General features: G+C 38.7%; 1 protein-coding gene across 1 annotated transcript in view; it reads left to right on the top strand.

Annotated features, from left to right (window-relative positions):
- Positions 1-20580, top strand: part of F8 (coagulation factor VIII) — a 195584-nt gene that overhangs the window by 42145 nt on the left and 132859 nt on the right. Inside the window, exons 6-7 of the mRNA XM_036016343.1 lie at positions 10222-10338; positions 13056-13277. Of these exons, the coding sequence (XP_035872236.1) occupies positions 10222-10338; positions 13056-13277 (339 nt within the window). The remainder of the gene's footprint in view (positions 1-10221; positions 10339-13055; positions 13278-20580) is intronic.

The raw sequence follows: 20580 nt of genomic DNA on the forward strand, positions 1-20580 counted from the left end.
CACCCTTAGTTTCATTGGCAGCTATGAGGTAAGAAGATACAGGAGTTGGGTAACTAGTTAGCTTCATCCCCCTCATTAAATCCACTAACAAAGACTTTTTACTCAACTTAATAAAACTTTAATAAAAATTGTATATTGTGTATATTTAAGGTTTACAACATGATGATTTAATATACATATACGTAGTGAAATGGTTACTACAGTCAAGCTAATTAACATCCATCTCCTCACAATTACCATTTGTATGTGATCAGTGTACCTGAAATCTACTCTCAGCTTATTTCCAGTGTTCAGCACACTATTTGTGACTATACTTATTGTGGCTATACCTTAGATCTCCAGAACTTACTCACTTTAAAACTGATAGTTGTATTCTTTGACTAATATCTCCCGATTTCCCCCACCCCCAGCTCTGGGCAGCCACGGTTCTATTCTCTGCTTCAATGAGCATGCCTTCTCTTATCTTAATTTATTAACTTTTAAGTAACTTTGGCAAGTTACTTAACCTCCCTGTGTCTCAGTTTCCTCAAAATTTAAAATTTAAATATTACAGTTGACCCTTGAACAACATGGGGGCTATGCTGACTCCTTATGCAGTCAAAAATCCACATATAACTTTTGACTCCCCCAAAACTTAATGTTAGTCATCCCTTGGTATCTGTAAGGAATTGGTTCCAGGAGCCTCCCTCAGATACTAAAATCTGTGAAAGCTCATGTCCCTTACATAAAATGGCAAAGAAATGCATATAGCAGGCCCTCTACATCCAAAGATGCCCAACTGTATCATTTTCAACCCATGGTTGGTTGACTCCAAGGAGGTGAAACCTGCAGATACTGAGGGTGAACTAGATATTATAGAAAAAAATCTATGTATATGTGGATCTGCATAGTTAAAAACCTATGTTATTCAAGGGCCAACTATACTTTTTTCATAGGATATTTGTGAGTTATTTCAATTAAGTAACTTAAAACACTATGTGGCACAGAATAGGTCCTCAATAGTGTTAGTACTTCTGCCACTTCCTCCTCCTAATCATCTTATTACCAAAATAACAATATGATCATCTATTCTCATCTCTTATCTTCCTACACTGGCATCTTCTTTTTTGTTAAAGATTTTATTTATTTATTTTTAGAGAGGGGAAGGGAGGGAGAAAGAGAAGGAAACATCAATGTGTGGTTGTCTCTTGTGCACCCCCCAGTGGGGACCCAGCCCTCAACCCAGGTATGTGCCCTGACTGGGAATTAAACTAGTGACCCTTTGGTTTGCAGGCCAGCACTCAGTCCACTAAGCCACACCAGCCAGGGCCCATCTTATGAGTTGAGACCCTCATAATCTCTTTCCTGACTGGTCTCCTGGTCTTTTTTTGTGTCCTGACACTCCATTATTACTATAGCAGCCAGGGGGAGCTTACTGAAATGCAAAACTGATCTTGCTACTCCAACCTTTAAAATCCTTCCATTTTACCTCAAGGAAAAATGCAAACTTGTTAACACAAGGATGCCTAAATTGTGTTCCTCTTCCTTCCTCACTCTCCAGGCTCCAGCCACATTGAACACATCTTGTATTACACCCAAATATGCCATGCTTTTTCTTTCATCCAGACCTTTGCTTATGTTGTTTCCTCTGCCTAGAAAGCCTGTTTTCTCCTTCACACCAAGTTAGTTTCTCCTCCTTCTAAAACCAAAAAAGTTGGCGTCTATGCTGCCTGTCACTACCAGAACCAATGAGCAGAGACAGGGATTGAATCTTTATGTGTGCTTTATTCAGATGGCTGGAGATCTGAGAAGATGGTGCGTTATGTACCCTGAAAGACCATCTTTCATTTTTTTTTTCAAGCCAGCCTTTTTTATAAGGAGGAAAAGGTGTAGGTAAGGGATTTGGAACTCAGGAAAGAGGTTAAACAGATAAAAGCTTCAATCCAGCAATTTCCTTAGCATCCTTTCATTTGTTGACCAGTGATTCTTTATCCGTGTCCTGGGCCATTCTTCTTATCTGTGTCCTGTGTCCTGGGTGATTTTCTTTATCTGTGTCCTGGGTGGAAGATGTCTCTCCCTGGAACACAATGGCTCAGGTACCATCTGGATTGCTTGCAGTCCCCTCTGGAGCACAAAAGTCAAATTGCTTTCAGTCTCCTGAAGTCAGGGTGGGCCATACCTTCAGTTCCTGAAATAATAGCTTCTTACATGTTAACTACTAAGCTTATTAACTATCCCTTAAAACAAAAAAAAAATCAACTCTTGAGTTCTTCCATCATTCTCCCACTATTAGTTTAAACTATTTTATTCCTATGAGATCAGTTTCATATTGAAGTAATAATTTTGTTTTGAGCATGTATCTTAGCATTACATAGTCTGGTGGAGGGTTTAAGAATATAATTAATTGCAGATCCGTATAAAACAAGCTATAACATTGAAAAAAATGAAAAGAATAAAAACAAAAAATGCCTCTCTAACACCAGGAATATACTATACTAGGCAGCCAGGAGTTTAGTTTAGATAAATCAGTATCAAAGAATTCCTGTTTGTATTATATAGGACACTTCATTTGCTTGCTTTACTTTATGCTTCATGAGCTGTAAATTACCAGTCAGGTTGAATCAGCAGGGTTCTTTAAATTCTTCACATCTGTGATTATGTCATAAAAGGAGATTGTCTATAGCTGCATAATTTTCTAATATTACTTCTCTAATTTGACCTAGTTCTTGACTGATGGCGTTAATGGCTTGAGAGGTGGCATTTGAAGCTTTTGCCATAATGCAGGCTAAGCTACTTATTTCTATATTCAAAGAGGTATCATGGCTGGCATTAAAATATAGTGAAGGATATATATTCAGCGGGGCTAAAAAGTATAAATCACAGTTACAATCAGGTGCAAGGTAGAATTACCGTTGAGCCTGGGTGGTGTGTGGCTTTTGAGGTATAAACACCATCAATCTTCCCAGAGAGTATGGTCCCCTGGAACTGTTTGCTGGAATATAGGAACAAAAAGTCCTCCCACATATTAGAAACCATCCTGCCATCATAAACAAATCAACAAACAACACGTGTTGGAGAGGTTGTGGAGAAAAGAGAACCCTAGTACACTGTTGGTGGGAATGCAGACTGGTACAGACACTGTGGAAAACAGTATGGAATTTCCTCAGAAAACTAAAAATGGAAATGCATTTTGACCTGACAATTCCACTGCTGGGACTATACCCTATTCCTGAAACATGAATTCAAAAGAACCTATGCACCCCAGTGTTCATAGCAGCACAATTTACAATAGCCAAGTGCTGGAAGCAACCCAAGTGCCCATTAGTAAATGAGTGGATCAAAAAACTGTGGTACATTTACACGATGGACTACTATGCAGCAGAAAGAAAGAAGGAAATCTTACTCTTTGCAACAGCATGAATAGAACTGGAGAGCATTATGCTAAGTGAAATAAGCCTGGTTGTGAAAGACAAATTCCATATGATTTCACCTATAAGTGTAACCTAATCAGCAATACAAACAAGCAAGCAAAATACAACCAGAGACATTGAAATTAAGAACAAACTGACAATAACCAAAGAGAAATAAAGAGAGGGATAATAGGGGGATAATATGGGAAGAATCATCAAGGAATATGTATAAAGGACATATGGACAAAGCCAAAGTGGGTAGGTTCGAGGGTGGGGGGCATGGTGAGGTGAAAATTGAGACAACTGTATTTAAACAACAATAAAAAATAAATAAATAAATAAGAAAACCATCCTACAAATATTAAAATATTCAGGGTCAAATTGTGACAAGCCTAGAACAGGTACCAAAGGCATTATAAACATTCCTTTACCAGCCTCTTTTGCTGCTCAATCAACCAGATCATTTCCTCTAGCCACTTCAGTGTCCTCTCTCTGATGCCCCAGACAGTGCATAACTGCCACCTGTAAAGGTACCTGGACAGCTTCTAATAGTTTTAAAATTTCTGCTGCATGCTTAATCTTCTTATTGAAGGCTCATAGTACTCTCCTTCCCAATGGAACCATGTGCATACAAAATTAGGAAAGCTTACTTTGAGTCAGTATACACATTCACTCTCTTTTTGTGCGACAATTCCCGAGTCCCCGTCAATGTAATCAGTTCAGCTTTCTGAGCAGAGGTTCCCGGTGGCAAGGCCTTGACCTGTACTATTCCTTCAAGAATCACAACTGTATACCCAGCCTTCCTTTTTCCTTTGTCCATATAACTGCTTCCATCTGCATGGAGAGTCCAGTCTGCCTTTTCCACATGATGATCCCATAAATCAACTCTGCTCAAGTACACTTCTTCAATTATGTCAGCACAGTCATGTATTAACAAAGCTGTCAGACTCTGGGAGAAGAAAGGCAGGATTTAACTTACTTATAGTTTTGAGGGAGATTTTGGGATTGTCAAGAGTTGTTTGTTACATAACCACTCTTCCAGCAGTGAGCCACAACTTTCCCTTTTGCTTCAGCAGGCTCAGCACTCGGTGGGGTGCATAAATGGTGATAGGCTGTCCCAAGGAAAAGTTTTAGTTTCCTATAAGAGCTCACAGGTGGCTGCCACAGCTCTCAAGCAGGCTAAGCCACCCCTGGACAGAGTGATCTAGTTTCTTTGACAAGTATGCAGTGGGCTGAAGAATGTCACTAAGCATTCAGGTGAGGACTCCTAGGGCAATGCCCTGCCTTTTATGAATGTATAATTGAAAGTGCTTTAGTAGGTTTGGAAGCCCCAAGGCTGGTGCAGTCTGAGCCTCCTCATTTACCTTATCCAATTCCAGCCTGCACTCATCCCCCCTAAGCAAAATATTTAGTAAGGTTTTTATGAGTCTGTCCAATTGGGATGGTGGGTGGCAAAAACTGATGCAACTAAGTCAGTCATTTTAGTAGGATCATCCCTATAAGGATTTGAGCTTTTCCAGTTTAACAGATCTGATGTAGAAAATGAGGTATGTGCCCAATAATATCAAGTGAGCTGGCCTTCCGGCCCTACTCCCTGGTATCTTAGCAAAGGGTATTTCCCTGCCCCAGTAGGAGCTTGTCCTGCACTGAATTTGGTTCCCTGACTGGTTTGAGATAGAGAGACCAGTTAAGGCTAACTTCCCCCAGCTCCCTCAGCTGAGTAAGGAGGCAGGTCCCCCAGGCTGGATTGATTGTGGGAACCCTGACCATGCTCACAGCAACCATAATATCTAGATCTTCCTGGTCCCTCTCCTCTGAGCTCTGCTATCTTTCACAGACCAATTCCCTTTTCTCTGGACTATTAATTAATTTCCTTTTAATTCTGCATCTTTATTATGTAAACTCGCAAAAGCTTCCATATAAGGCATTCGATCCCACTTCCCTGATCTTTGACAAAACAACTCTAATTGCAGTATAATACAATAATTTAAAGACCCATTCAGTAGCCAGCACTCTCCTGAGTCCAGATTATACATAAACCAAACAGTATTACAATAAAAACTATTTTCTTTTTAGTCATAGGTTTATAAGCATAGGTTGACCAATCAGCCAAAACTCGCCCCAAAGGGCTGTTTTCTGGAATGGAGGCTTTCCTCCCCATTCTACCGGCAAGTGTATATAAGATCTCACAAACCAAACTGGAAGGCACCTTAATTCCTGATTATCTAAAGTTATGATCCCGGACTGTAACCATGAACCAGAAAGTGCAGCGATTCAATCTAAAATTGAAGGCAACAGGGAGCGCCGAGAGTTGGAGAGAGTCCCCAAGTGAAATCACTTGGAAGCTATTAGGGAGTCTCCAAATCTGCTCCCCAGGGCTTCCCAGTCCAGGCAGGCAACAGGACTCCCCACCAAATACCCAGATTTACCAGAAAGTCCCAAAGCTTGTCCTGGAACAGAGTGACCAGAATATGAAACTGGAAAAGTCGGCATTCATGCTGCCTGTCACCACCAGAACCAATAAGCACAGGCAGGAGTTGAATCTTTATGGATACTTTATTCAGATGGCTGGTGATCTGAGAAGATGGTGAGTTATTTACCCTAAAAGACCATCTTCTATATCCTTTCAAGCCAGCCTTTTTTATAAGGAGGAAAAAGTGTAGTAAGGGATTTGGGATTCAGGGAGAAAAAAGTGTAGGTAAGGAATTTGGAACTCAGGAAAGAGATTAATCAGACAAAAGCTGCAGTCCATCACTTTTCATAGCATACTTTCATTTGTTGATCACTGATTCTTTATCTGTGTCCTGGGCATCTGAGACCTGGGGTATTTTCTTTTCTTTTTTTAAAGATTTTATTTTTATTTTTAGACAGAGGGGAAGGGAGGGAGATAGAGGGAAACATCAGTATGTGGTTGCCTCTCACACGCCCTTTACTGGGGACCTGGACCACAACCAAGGCATGTGCCCTGGTCTGGGAATTGAACCTGTGACCCTTTGGTTTGCAGGCCAGCACTCAGTCCCCTGAGCCACACCAGCCAGGGCTGTCCTGGGTGATTATCTATCTGTGTTCTGTGTCCTGTACCCTGGGTTATTTTCTTTGTCTGTGTCCTTGGCGGTGGATGTCTCTCCGTGGAACACAATGGCTGAGATACCATCTTGATTGCTTATGGTCTCTTCTGGAGGACAAAGGTCAAATTTCCTGCAATTTCCTGGAGTCAGGGTGGGCCACACCTTCAGTTTTTGAAATGATAGCTTTTTACATGCATTAACTACTAACTTATTAACTATTATTTAAAGCTAAAATATTCCAGCTCTTGAGTTCCCCCATCACTTCTAGTTGTAGGTTATACCTCTTTATATATTTCCACAATACCTTGAATTTCTTCCTTAACATACTAAATCACCATTGCTTTATTTAATATTTAATCGTCTGCCCTGGCTGGCGTAGCTCAGTGGATTGAGCTCAGGCTGCAAACCAAAGTGTCGCAGGTTCGACTCCCAGTCAGGATACATGCCTGGGTTGCAGGCCATGACCCCCAGCAACTGCACATTGATGTTTCTCTCTCTGTCTTTCTCCCTCCCTTCCCTCTCTAAAAAATAAATAAATAAAATCTTAAAAAAATATTTAATCTTCTTTGACAAAGTAGAAAGGATCACAATACCTGATATCAAACTATATTATAAGGCCACAGTAATCAAAACAGACAGCTACTAGCAAAAGAACAAACACATAGACCAATGGAACAGAATAGAGTGCCCAGAAATAAACCCAAGTCTCTATGGTCAATTAACAAAAGGGGCACAAGCAAAAAACGGAGTAAAAATAGCCTCTTCAACAAATGGTGTTGGGAGATCTGGACAGCTATACGCAAAAAATGAACTCAACCACCAACTTACACCATTGCAAAAATAAACTCAAGATGAATAAAGGACTTAAATATAAGTCACAACTACATAAAAGTCCCAGAGGAGAACATAGTCAGGAAAATCTCAGATATTCCATGCAGCAATATTTTCACCAATACGTCCCCTAGATCAAGGGAGATATAGATAGAGATAGAGACAGAGATAGAGATAGATATATAGATATAGATAATAAATGGAATTACATCAAATTAAAAAGCTTCTGCATGGCTACAGAAAACATCAGCAAAATGAAAAGGGAACCAACCATATGGGAAAACATATTTGCCAATGAGACCTCAGACAAGGTTTTGATCTCCAAAAATATATAAAGAACTCACAGAACTCCACTCCAGGAAGACAAAAAATCCAATTAAAAAATGGGCAGAGGGCCTCAACAGACACTTCTCTAAGGAAGACACACAGAGGGCCTGGAGACGTATGAAAAGATGCTAAATATCACTAGCCATCAAAGAGATGCAAATTAAAACCACAACAACATATACTTCACACCAGTCAGAATGACCATCATAAGCAAATCAACAAACAAGTGCTGGCGAGGTTGTGGAGAAAAGGGAACCCTAGTACACTGTTGGTGGGAATGCAGACTGGTACAACCACTGTGGAAAACAATATGGAATTTCCTCCAAAAACTAAAAACGGTACTGCCTTTTGACCCAATAATTCCATTGCTGGATTATACACTAAGAATCTGAAACACGAATTCAAAAGAACCTGTGCATCCCAATGTTCATAGCAGCACAATTTACAATAGCCAAGTGCTGGAAGCAACCTAGGTGCCCATCAGTAAATGAATGGATCAAAAAACTATGGTACATTTACATCATGGAATACTGCACAGCAGAAAGAAGGAACTCCTACCCTTTGGGACAGCATGGATGGAACTGGAAAGCATTATGCTAAGCGAAATAAGCCAGGCAGTAAAAGACAAATACCATATGATCTCACTTTTAACAGGAACCTAATCAACAAAACAAACAAACAAGCAAAATATAACCAAAGACACTGAAATAGAGGACAGGCTGACAGTGACCAGAGGGGAGAGGGGAGGGAATTTCAGGGGAAAAGGGAAAGGGTTTGCAGGAACAAGCATAAAGGACACATGGACAAAAACAAGGGGGGTGGAAGCAGTGGAGGGAGGTGGGGAGGGCTGGGGGGTGGGATGAGAGTAAAGAGCACAAAACTGAACTTGAACAATTAAAATTTTTAAAAAATGAATGGATCCAAAAACTGTGGTACATTTACACAATGGAATACTACATAGCAGAAAGGAAGAAGGAGCTCCTACCCTTTGCAACAGCATGGATGGAACTGGAGAGCATTGTGCTAAGTGAAATAAGCCAGGTGGTGAGGTACAAATACTATATAATCTCACCTTTGAGTGGAACTTAGTCAACAAAACAACAAGCAAGCAAAATATAACCAGAGACACTGAAATTAAGAATAATCTGATAGTAACCAAAGGGGAGGTGGGAGGGGATAATAGGGTGAAGGGTTTTCAGGAACAACTATAAAGGACACATGGACAAAACCAAGGGGTGGTGGAAGCAGTGGAGGGAGGTGGGGATGGCTGGGGTTCGGGGGAGTGGTGAGGGTTAAATGGGGACAACTGTACTTGAACAACAATAAAATAATTTTTAAAAAACTGTGGTACATTTACATGATGGAATACTATGCCACAGAAAGAAAGAAGGAGCTTCTATCCTTTGTGACAGCTTGGATGGATCTGGAGAGTATTACACTAAGTGAAATAATCCAGGTGATGAAAGACAAATAGCATATGATCCCACCTATAAGTGGAAACTAATCAACAAAAAAAGCAAGCAAAATATAACCAGAGACATGGAAATTAAGAATAAACTGATAGTAACCAGAGGGGAGGTGGAAGGGGATAATGGGGGGAAAAGGGAGAGGGGTTTTTAGAAACATGTATAAAGGACACATGGACAAAACCAAAGGGGGTAGGATTGAGGGTGGGAGGTGGGGATGGCTGGGGTGGGGGAGAGTAGTGGGGTGGAATTGGAGACAACTGTATTTGAACAACAATAAAAAAAGAAAAATATATTTTTTATCTTTTTGACCTTATGTTCCTTTCCCTTTAAGCAAAGTGAAGTTTCTTATCCTCTCTGCTCCCATAGTATCCTGTTCTCATCTCTATCACATCACTCTTCACTTTTTATTATAATTGTCAGCTTCTCTGTCTATTCAGGCTAAATTGTAAGTACTTTGAAGGCAGAGGCTGCCTTCCCTGTTATCAGTGCCTAGCACTCAGTAGCAGTCAGTAAATATATTTGCATGAATGAACAAATTAGTGGATGAACAGATAAATGACCTTACGAGAATTTCCTCCAAAGATGGGGTGCTGCAGGAAGTTTCAGCATTGGCTGCCAGTCCTTCACACAAAAGGGTAACTTTAAGAAGCTATTGTCCAGTAATGAGATTTACAGTGCTTTCACCCTTATTAATTTCATGGAATAGGTTGGGAAGTTTTGGGTTCTTGGGCTTTTGTTACTATGAGCTTGATGAAACAATTAGAGCAGGGACAGGAACTGACAGACCTTTCCTAGGATGATTTTACCTCCTTTCCTTTTAAATAAGCTAATGAATAGAATGAAATCTTTATGGGGAAAATATTCTCCCTTCTCCTAGTTATCATTTGTCATTATCCCTTCCCTGTCATGGGCAAATAGGGAGATCATCAGTTTGAGCCAGAAATGTTTGCCTTTTGGTAATTGTCTATTTCCTCTCTCTTACTGACTTTGAAGGCATGTCATCCATTCTTACTGTGCTGACAGAAATGCTTAAGGTGTGAGCAGTCTTTGCCCTGTGTGGGAGAGGGAAGGAGAAAGGGAGGGCCAGTTATGATACAGACACTTAGCTAGCCCTGCATTTCCATCCTCTCTCATCAGGGAAAAGTTGGCATTCAGAAACATATGAGTCCTCTGCACAAGCTATGGATACAGTATCTGCTTGGGCCCGGCCTGAAATGCACACAATCAATGGCTATGTAAACCGGTCTCTCCCAGGTATGTACACACTTGCTCAAGAATCCTCAGGGGCTTCAGCATTCACTACCAGAGCTCTTTTCTCCAGTTCTCCACACCCAGAGGAAAGCACACTGAATCCAGGCCTTTGGTGGAGAGTTTTAAAGTACAGTGGCTGATTCCTCTTCCAGATTCCTAAAGCTGAAGGCCTGCCCATGTACACAGAGCTCACAGATTTCTCCTTCCTTTTGCTTGAATATGTGGGCAGCCAAAGATGAAGAGATATTTTTAAAAAGTCTGAAACATAAAAAGGATATTCAAAGATAAAGAAAATAATAATCCCAGAAGAAAAAGAGATAGTGCTTGGAACAGAAGAGAACTTTTCAAAAGCTCTAATTTGTATTTGTATAGATTCAACAAAATAGTGTATCAGGGAGAGGTATATAAAAAAACTAAATGGTAATGGAAAAAATACATTAAATATTAAAAAACAAAATACTGCATCAATAAAGTAATAATAGGATTCTATGAAAAAAAAACAATCAAAACAAAAATATGCTCAGAAAAATTAGGAATACAATGGTCAAAATACAAACTCAATAGAAGATAGGTAGAATAGAGAAAGGCTCCCAGAAAATAAAACAAAAAGACATTGATAATATATTTAAAAACAGATTTTTGAAAATTAAAGGAATGTGTTAAGAATGAAAAGGTTTGAGCCTTTATATTAAAACTTCCCAACAAGATAATTTAAAAAAAAATCTCAATACAAAATAATGATTGTGGAATTTCAGAGAACACATATAAAATATGTAAGCTTCCCCTGGGAGAAACAGGTCACATACAAACACATGAGAATTAGACTGGTAATATAATGAAGCAATACCTTTAAAGTTCTAAGGTAAAAATCATTTTCAACCTAGAATTCCAAGCCAAATTATGAATCAGCATTGTGGAAAGAATAGAGACATTTTTTAGAAATGGTAGTCCTTAGAAGTCATTGGAGATGTACTACAGTATAACTGGAGTGTAAACCACAAAAGAGGAAGTTGAAAAATTTAGAAACACAAGAAAATAATAAAGGACAAGTATGGATATTTTTGTAACTCTTTTCTGTATTTCCAATAATTCTACAATGAGCATACATGATTTTAGAATTATAAAATAAATTAACTTTCAAATCATGCAAAACCCTGATCTCACATTAGCTTATAGCATAATAGGCAGATGTAGTAATCAAATAATTATAATAATAAATTCAAAATTACAAAAGAATTTCTTTGAAGGAAAATTACATAATTATATGTGAACATATAATAAAGGAGACTGATCTAGACTTGGGAATCAGAGAAGCCTTCCCTAAGGAAGTGCCATTTAAGTTGAGCTTTGAAACAAGATTAGTTAATAGGGAAATGAGGTGATATGAGATGAGACTGGAGAGGTACTAGGGATCAAGCTATTTAGGGCTTTCTAGACCTTCCTAAAAAGTTTGGACTTGATTCTATATGGAATGGCAGTCACTGAAGAGTTTGGGGCTAAAGGATACCATAATCAGATCTGAAATGCAAACATATCACACTAATTTCCTTGTGGGTGAAAAGTTTAGAAGGGAGTATGACAAGATGTAGAAAGACCTGTAAAGAAGCTATTCCAGTGGTTCAGATAAGAGTTAATGGTAGCTCGCTAGCTTGGCTGCAGATGGTAGGGATAGTCATAACAGTAAAATGTCATTTTTTACTATAATTACTGACAGTAATCACACACACACACACACACACACACACACGAAAGCTGCAGGAACCAAAATAGAAAACAGCTGTACCATGGAAGTTAACAGTGTGAAATGTAAACATACAGCTTCTTGGGTTCAAATTTGAGCAAGTTACTTAACCTCCCTGGGCATGAGTTTCCTCTCCTCTAAGAGAAGGATGATGATAATAATTTCTACATTAATAGGATTATTGTGAGGAGTGAATGAATTAAAACTTATAAAATTTTGGACAGTGCTTAAAAGAAAACAAGTAAATATTAGTGTTATTAATTATATTGTCATAATTGGTGTTGGATTGGTTGTGAGAAGTGAGATTGGAGACAAGAATGACTCTCACTTGAATAATTGAATATAGGATGGTGCCATTCACTGAATTAAGGAACTCTAGAAAAAGATGAGGTAATGAAGATTCAAATTTGGTTTTTGGATATGTGGGTTTTATGAAATAACTAGGTGAAGATATTGAAATGTTATTGTATGAGTCTGGAGTTATAGGAGATGTCTGAAACAGGAGAGTTATTAGCATATAAATGATCATTAACACCATGAGAGTGGATGATATTGTTTAGGGAGAAAATATTGGTTAACAAGAAAATAAAGCCAAAGCTGAGCACTGAGGCGATCTGTCATCTAATGGGTGAGTAGAGAAGGAAGGATCAGGGAAGGAGACAGAAAGAGTAGTCTAACCAACAGGGAAACGAAACCCAGAAAGGTGTTGGTATAGAGGCCAAGGGAGGAGAGAATTTCAAGAAGGAATGAATGGTCAACGAGTGCAAATGAAAACTAAAATATGTCCATTGGATTTAGCAGCATGATAGTCATTGGTGACTTTGGCAAGAGCTGTTGCTTTCACCCCTGTGTCCTTAGAAACTTTGGTTCCAAGTCAAGATAATAAAATGTATAAGGTCAATTTGTTCATCCTACCTTAGGAAATGTTTCCCATTTCAAATTCTCTCATGATCATAGCTATCTTATTCCCATTTTACAGGTCTAATTGGGTGTCACAAGAAATCGATATATTGGCATGTGATTGGAATAGGCACCACCCCCGAAGTGCACTCAATTTTCCTTGAAGGTCACACATTTCTTGTGAGGAACCATCGACAGGCCTCCTTGGAGATCTCACCAATAACTTTCCTTACTGCTCAGACACTTCTAATGGAACTTGGCCAGTTTCTACTCTATTGCCATATCTCTTCCCACCAACATGGTAATATCTGTGGATCTTAAAAACTAATATTATAAGTCTCCAACCTTTATTTATTAGAATTTACTGTCCACTGTCCACTATAGGATTATGTTAGCTGGACCTCAACTGAGATTCCCTGGTTACCAGTTTTCAGAGTAAAGATTTTGCCTTGAGTGTAAGAGGGCTTGAATACTTGTAGCATTGGTGAGGTTTTAGTTAAATCCCTGTGATAGAGGTAGGGCAGATGGTTTATGGATAAATGAAGTGGAAAAAGTGAGGAGAACAGCATATTATCAGTTTTCCAGCTTAATCCCATTAATTACACTTTGTTCCTGTGGAGAGAGAAAGGCAGGTCATACATAGCTGAAGAGATGTTTTATGAGAAATTTAGAGAAACGGGAAAAAACAGCACTGTTCAGGTTATAAACACAAGAGCTCCAGGATATTATTAGAAATACTCAGGACAATAACTAGCAAATGTAAGAGGATACTACAATGCTCAATATGAGACACCAGACAAGTAGTGCACATGGAAGCACTCTGCAGATACCTGCTGGAGGTGAGACACAGCTAATCTCAGATCATGTCAGGGGATAGTGGATATTGGAAGAAGCAACATGGGAATGGAGTTGGTTAGTATACTTGAAGTACAACATGAAGCTTTTAAGGACTACATGGTGGGGACTTTGCAAAGGGTCAAAGTTCCTGTGAAATTACTTTTGAGCAATGGTACCTAGAGTTTCAAATTATTGTTAATATGAACTCATTTGTAGATACAGGCTGTAAAAATTCACATTACATGATCACCTCATGCCCATTTTCCTTATGTATTCATTCTGCTAACTCTTAATTTTGAATCAATCAATCAAGACTCTTTGCCTAATCCTCTGTTGTGACCATTGAGGGCTATTGGAGGAGAAGGTGGAGGAGGCCTAATTTCCATGTTCAATAGCACTTGTTTGTCCTATCACTCTTTTCATTTCCTTATTATTCTCTGTTCTTTTCTTTTCCTTTTTTCTTCGTTTATTGTTGTTCAGTTACAGTTGTTACCATATCCCCCATTGCTCTCCTTTGGCCCACCCAACCCCTGCTCCCAAAGACAATCCCCACCCCATTGTCCTTGCCCATGGGTCCTTTACATGTTCCTTGCCTTGACACTTCTTTACCCCATTATCACCCTCCCCCCTTCCCTCTGGTCACTGTCAGTTTGTTCTTTATTTCCATGTCTCTGGTTCTTTTTTGCCCATTTATTTCTTTTGTAGATTAGGTTCCACTTACAGGGGAGATCATATGGTATTTGTCTTCCACTGTCTGGTTTATTTCACTTAGCATAATACTCTCCAGATCCATCCATGCTCACACAAAGGGTAGGAGCTCCTTCTTTCTTTCTGCTGCATAGTATTCCATTGTGCAAATGTACCACAGTTTTGGGATCCACTCATTTACTGATGGGCACTTAGTCTATTTGCAGAACTTGGCTAATGTAAGTAATGATGCTATGAACATTGGGGTGCGTAGGTTCTTTTGAATCGGTGTTTCAGGATTCTTAGGGTATACTCCCAGCAGTGGAATCACTGGATCAAAAGGCAGTTCCATTTTTAGTTTTCTGAGGAAATTCCATACTGTTTTCCACAGTGGCTGCACCAGTCTGCATTCCCACCAACAGTGTACTAGGGTTCCCTTTTCTCCACAACCTCACTAGCACTTGTTTGTTGATTTGTTATTGATGGCCATTCTCACTGATGTTAAGTGGTATCTCATTGTGGTTTTAATTTGCATCTCTCTGGTGGTTAGTGATGCTGAGCATCCTTTTTTTTTAAAGGTGACTTTCTTTTCATTATATGATCCTTAATATGTTTTGAATATTTTTACCATGTCCTTTTTTCAAAGATTTTATTTATTTATTTATTTATTTATTTATTTATTTATTTATTTTTAGAGATGGGAGGGAGGAAGAGAGAGAGAGAGAGAGAGAGAGAGAGAGAGAAACATCAATGTGCGGCTGCTGGGGGTCATGGCCTGCAACCCAGGCATGTACCCTGACTGGGAATTGAACCTGCCACACATTGGTTCGCAGCCCACGCTCAGACCACTGAGCTACACCAGCCAGGGCTGAGCATCCTTTCATACATCTCTGGGACCTCTATATGTCCTCCTTGGAGAAGTGTCTGTTCAAGTCCTTTCCCCATTTTTAAACTGGATTGTTAGTCTTCCTGGAGTGGAGTCATGTGAGTTCTTTATATACTTTGGAGATCAAACCCTTGTCTGAGGTATCATTTGTAAATATGTTTTCCCATATGGTTGGTTTGCTTTTTATTTTGCTGATGTTTTCTGTAGCTGTGCAGAAGCTTTTTAATTTGGTGTAATCCCATTTGTTTATTCTTTCCTTTACATCCCTTGCCCTAGGGTACATATCGGTAAAAATGTTGCTGCATGGGATATCTGAAATTTTCCTGCCTATGTTCACCTTTAGCACTTTTATGGTGTAGCAACTTATATTTAAGTCTTTTATCTATTTGGAGTATATTCTGGTGTATGGTGTAAGTTGGTGGTCTAGTTTCACTTTTTTGCATGTACCTGCTCTGATCTCCCAACACCATTTATTGAAGAGGCTCTATTTTACTCCATTTTATGCTCCTGACCCTTTGTCAATTACTAATGGACTATAGAGACTTGGGTTTTTTTTCTGGGGTGTGTATTCTCTTCCGTTGATCTATGTGTCTGTTCTTATGCCAGTACCAGACTGTTTTGATTACAGAGGCCTTGTAATATAGTTTGATGCCAGGTATTGTGATCCCTCCTACTTTGTTTTTCTTTCTCAAAATTGCTGAGGCTATACAGAATTGTTTATTGGCTCATGGAAATTTCTGAAATGTTTGTTCTATAGCTATGAAATATGTCATGGTATTTTAATAGGAATTGCATTTAATCTATCAATTGCTTTGGGTAGTACAAACATTTTGATGATGTTAATTCTTCCAATCCGTGACATATGCTTCCATTTATTTGTGTCTACCCTAATTTTTTTCTTCAGTGTTCTGTAGTTCTCTCAGTATAGGTCTTTCACCTCTTTGGTTAGGTTTATTTGTAAGTACATTATTTTTCTTATTACTATAGTAAATGGGACTTTTTTTCCTAATTTCTGTTTCTGACATTTCATTGTTAGTGTAAAAAAATGCCTTCTATTTCTGAATATTGACTTTGTATTCTGCTGCTTTGCCAAATTCACTTATTAGATGGAGTAGTTTTATTGGTGGAGTCTGTAGGGTTTTTCTATGTACACTACCATGTCATCTGCAAACAATGACAGTTTTATGCCCTGCTTTCTAATTTGGATGCCTTTTAATTCTCTTTGCTGTCTGATTGCTGTGGCTAGGACTTCCAATACTATGTTGAAGAGAAGTGGTGAAAGCAGGCACCCTTGTCTTGTGCCTGATCTTAGGGAGAAAGCTTTTAGTTTTTGCCCATTGAGTATGGTATTAGCTATAGATTTCTCATATGACCTTTATTATGTTGACTCATGCTCCCTCTACACCCACTTTGCTGAGTGCTTTTATCATAAATGGGTGCTATATTTTATCAAGTGCTTTTTAAGTACCTATTTATATGATCATGTGATCTTTGTTTTTCATTTTGTTTATGTGATATTTATGTTTATTGATTTGTGAATATTGTACCATCCTTGCATCCCCAGGATGACTCCCACTTGATCATGGGGTATGTTCTTTTTTAATATATTGCTGGATCCAGATTGGCAATATTTTGTCAAGGATTTTAACATCTATGTTCATCAGTGATATTGGCCCATAATTTTCTTTCTTTGTCATGTCTTTATCTGGTTTTGGAATTAGGATGATGGTGACCTCATAAAATGAATTTGGGAGTCTTCCCTCCTCTTGGATTTTTTGGAATAGTTTAAGCAGTATAGGGGTTAGCTCTTCCCTGAATGTGTTGTAAAATTCTCCTGGGAAGCTGTCCGGTCCAGGGCTTTTGTATGCTAGGAGTTTTTTGGTTAGTGCTTCAATTTCACCAACTGTTATTGGTCTGTTCAGGCTTTCTGCTTTTTTCTACTTCAGTTTTGGAAGATTGTATGTTTCTAGAAATTTGTCCACTTTGCCCAGGTTTTCAAATTTCTTGGCATATAGTTATTCACAGTAATTTCTTACAATCCTTTGTATTTCTGCAATGTCAGTTGTAATTTCTCCTCTTTTATTTCTGATTTTCTTTGTTTGGTTCCTCTATCTTTTCTTCTTAATGAGTCTGGTTAAAGGCTTGCCAATTATGTCTATCTTTTCAAAGAAGCAGCTCCTGGACTCATTGGTCTTTTGAATTATTCTTTTCATCTCTATGTCATATAATTCTTCTCTGATCTTGATTATTTCCTTCCTTCTAGTTGCTCTTGGCTTTGTTTGTTTTGTTCTTCCAGTTCTTGTAGTTGTAGGGCTAGGTTGTTTATCTGAAATGGTTCCATCTTTTTCAGGTAGGCCTGTATTGCTATGAACTTCCCTCTCAGGACTGCCTTCGTTGTGCCCAATATTGGCCCAATATTGTGCCCAGAATTGGGCTGTTTTGTGTTCATTTTCACTTGTTTCCAGAAACTTTTTGACTTCCTCCTTGATGTCATTGTTAACCCATTCATTGCTTAATATCATCTTATTCAGTCTCCATGAATGTGACTGTTTTTAAGTTTTGGGGCTTTTTTAGGTTGGTTTCCAGTTTCAAGCCATTGTGATAAAAAAAATGCTTGATATGATTTCAATTTTCTTGAATTTGTTGAGGCTTGTTTTGTGTCCTATTGTGTGGTCTACCTTTGAGAATGTTCCATATGCATTTGAAAAGAATGTGTATTTTACTTCTTTGGGGTGAAAGATTCTGTATATATCAGTTAAATCCATTTGATATAGGGTGTCATTCAGTGTCATGATATCTTTGTTGAATCTTTGTTTGGAAGATCTGTCCATTGTTGACAGTGGGGTGTTAAAGTTCCCTACTATAAGTATGTTGCTGTCTATCTTTCTTTAAGTCCTCCAAGATTTTCCGTATATATTTGGGTGCTCCTATCTTGGGTGCATATATGTTTACAATGTTTATATCTTTCTTTTTTAAATTCATTTTTAAAAAGATTTTGTTTATTTACTTTTAGAGAGGGGGAAGGAAGGGAAAAGTAGGGAAAGAAACATTGATATGCGAGAGCTACATTAATCTGTTGCTTCTCACCTGCCCCCAACTGGGAACCTGGCCCACAACCCAGGCATGTGCCCTGACTGGGAACTGAACTGGCAACATTTCGGTTCACAAACCAGCACTCTATCCACTGAGGCACACCAGCTGGGGTGTTTATGTCTTCTTGATGAATTCTTCCCTCCAGTATTATGAAGTGGATCTCAATGTCTCTTTTTATGCCTTTGTTTGGAAATCTATTTTGTCTGATATAAGTATTGCTATACCAGCCTTTTTTTTTTCCTGTCTGTCTTGGAATATTTTTTTTCTTACTCTTCATTTTCAGTCTGTGTAGGTCTTTTGTTCTGAGGTGGGTCTATTATAGGTAGCATACGTGTGGGTCATGTATTCTTATCCATTAAGCTATTCTGTGTCCTTTGACTGGGGCATTTAATCCATTTACATTTAAGGTTATTATTGATAGGTACTTATTCATTGCTATTTCCCCTCTTTGTGTGTGTTCTTCTCTCTCTCACTCATTCTGTTCATCTTCTTAAAGCAGTCCCTTTAGCATGTCTTGCAATGGTGGTTTGATGGAGGTGTACTCTTTCAGACTTCTTTTGTCTGGGAAACTTCTTATTTTGCCTTCCATTTTAAATGAGAGCCTTGCTGGGTAGAGTAGTCTTGATTGCAGGCCTTTGCTTTTCATTACTTGGAACATTTCTTACCATTACCTTCTGGCTTGTAGTGTCTCTGTTGAGAAATCTGCTGCTAACCTTATTGGAGCTCCCTTGTATGTTACTATCTGTTTCTCCCTTGCTGACTTTGAGATTCTCTCTTTGTCTTTAAATTTTGCCATTTTAATTATGATGTGTCTTGGACTGGGCCTCTTTGGGTTCATTTTGATTGGAACGCTCTGTGCTTCCTGGACTTGCGGGACTTTTTCTCTCATCAAGTTAGGGAAGTTTCCTGTCATTACTTTTTCAAACATGTTTTCTATCCCTTGTTCCTTTCCTTCCCCTTCTGGTATCCCTATTATCTGGATATTATTATGTTTCACATTGTCCTGCAGTTCCCTTAACCCCTCTTTGTTCTTCTTGAGCCTTTTAAAATTTTTGTGCTCTGTCTGGAAATTTTTCTCTAGCTTGTCCTCCAGCTCACTGATTTGATACTTTACTTCATCTAACCTGCTTTTAATTCCTTCTACTGTGTTCTTCATTTCAGATATTGTATTTTTCATTTCCTCCTGTCTTTTATTGATAGTTTCTATGTACTTTTTCATGCTGGTGTAGTTCATAGTAAGTTCCTTGAAGCTGTCCTGGAGTCATTTGAGGGTCTCACTGATCTCCTTGAGTGTTCTTATAAACATTGTTTTGAACTCAATGTCTGATAGTTAGGTTGCCTCCATTTTATTTAGCAGTCTTTCTGGGAATTCCTCCTTTCCTTTCGATTGGGGGTTGTTTCTTTATCCTCCCATTTTAGGTGACTCTTCCTGTTCATTTCTGCTTACTAGATTTATCTGCTTTGACTCCCTGTCTTTGTGGTGTGATCTTCTGTAGTAGGAGACCTGTGGGACTCAATAGTGCAATCTCCTTAACCACCTGCGCTTGATATTCTTGCACTGCCCTTAATGACTTTTATGTGGTTGTAATTGGGTTTGGGTTGTTGGGTCATTCTTTGGTGGGTTCTTCCCTCTGACTGACTGACTGGAAGTCACTCTACCCTCCAAATCTTGCATGCTGTCATACAGGTTCTGCCAGAATAAAAACTAAACAGCTCAGAAAACAGACCAACACCCACAAAGATATCCCTTACCCACCATTAGACTATCAACAGCCAATGTGTCAGTATTAATAAAGGTGCAAAGAGATTAAGACTGCTATAAGAAAGGGAAAACAGATATGAGATGACTAACTGAAAGAACAGAAATTTTGTGATGGTAGAGGGAGAGCCAATAATAAGAGTAGGGAATAGAGACAAAGCAAAGTGGAATATAAAATAAAATTTACTTCATAACTAAAAAGGGAGGAAGGAAGGTGGAATGAAGTAAGAAAGGAAAAGTGTGTATCATTAGGTTAAAACCAAAATTTAAAGAAATAATATATATTTGTATATACCTAGTGAGAGAAAAAACAGACAACCACAATGAAATATATAATTGCAG

The sequence above is a fragment of the Phyllostomus discolor genome, chromosome X, assembly GCF_004126475.2.
Source record: "Phyllostomus discolor isolate MPI-MPIP mPhyDis1 chromosome X, mPhyDis1.pri.v3, whole genome shotgun sequence".
NCBI classification, from domain to species: Eukaryota; Metazoa; Chordata; class Mammalia; order Chiroptera; family Phyllostomidae; genus Phyllostomus; species Phyllostomus discolor.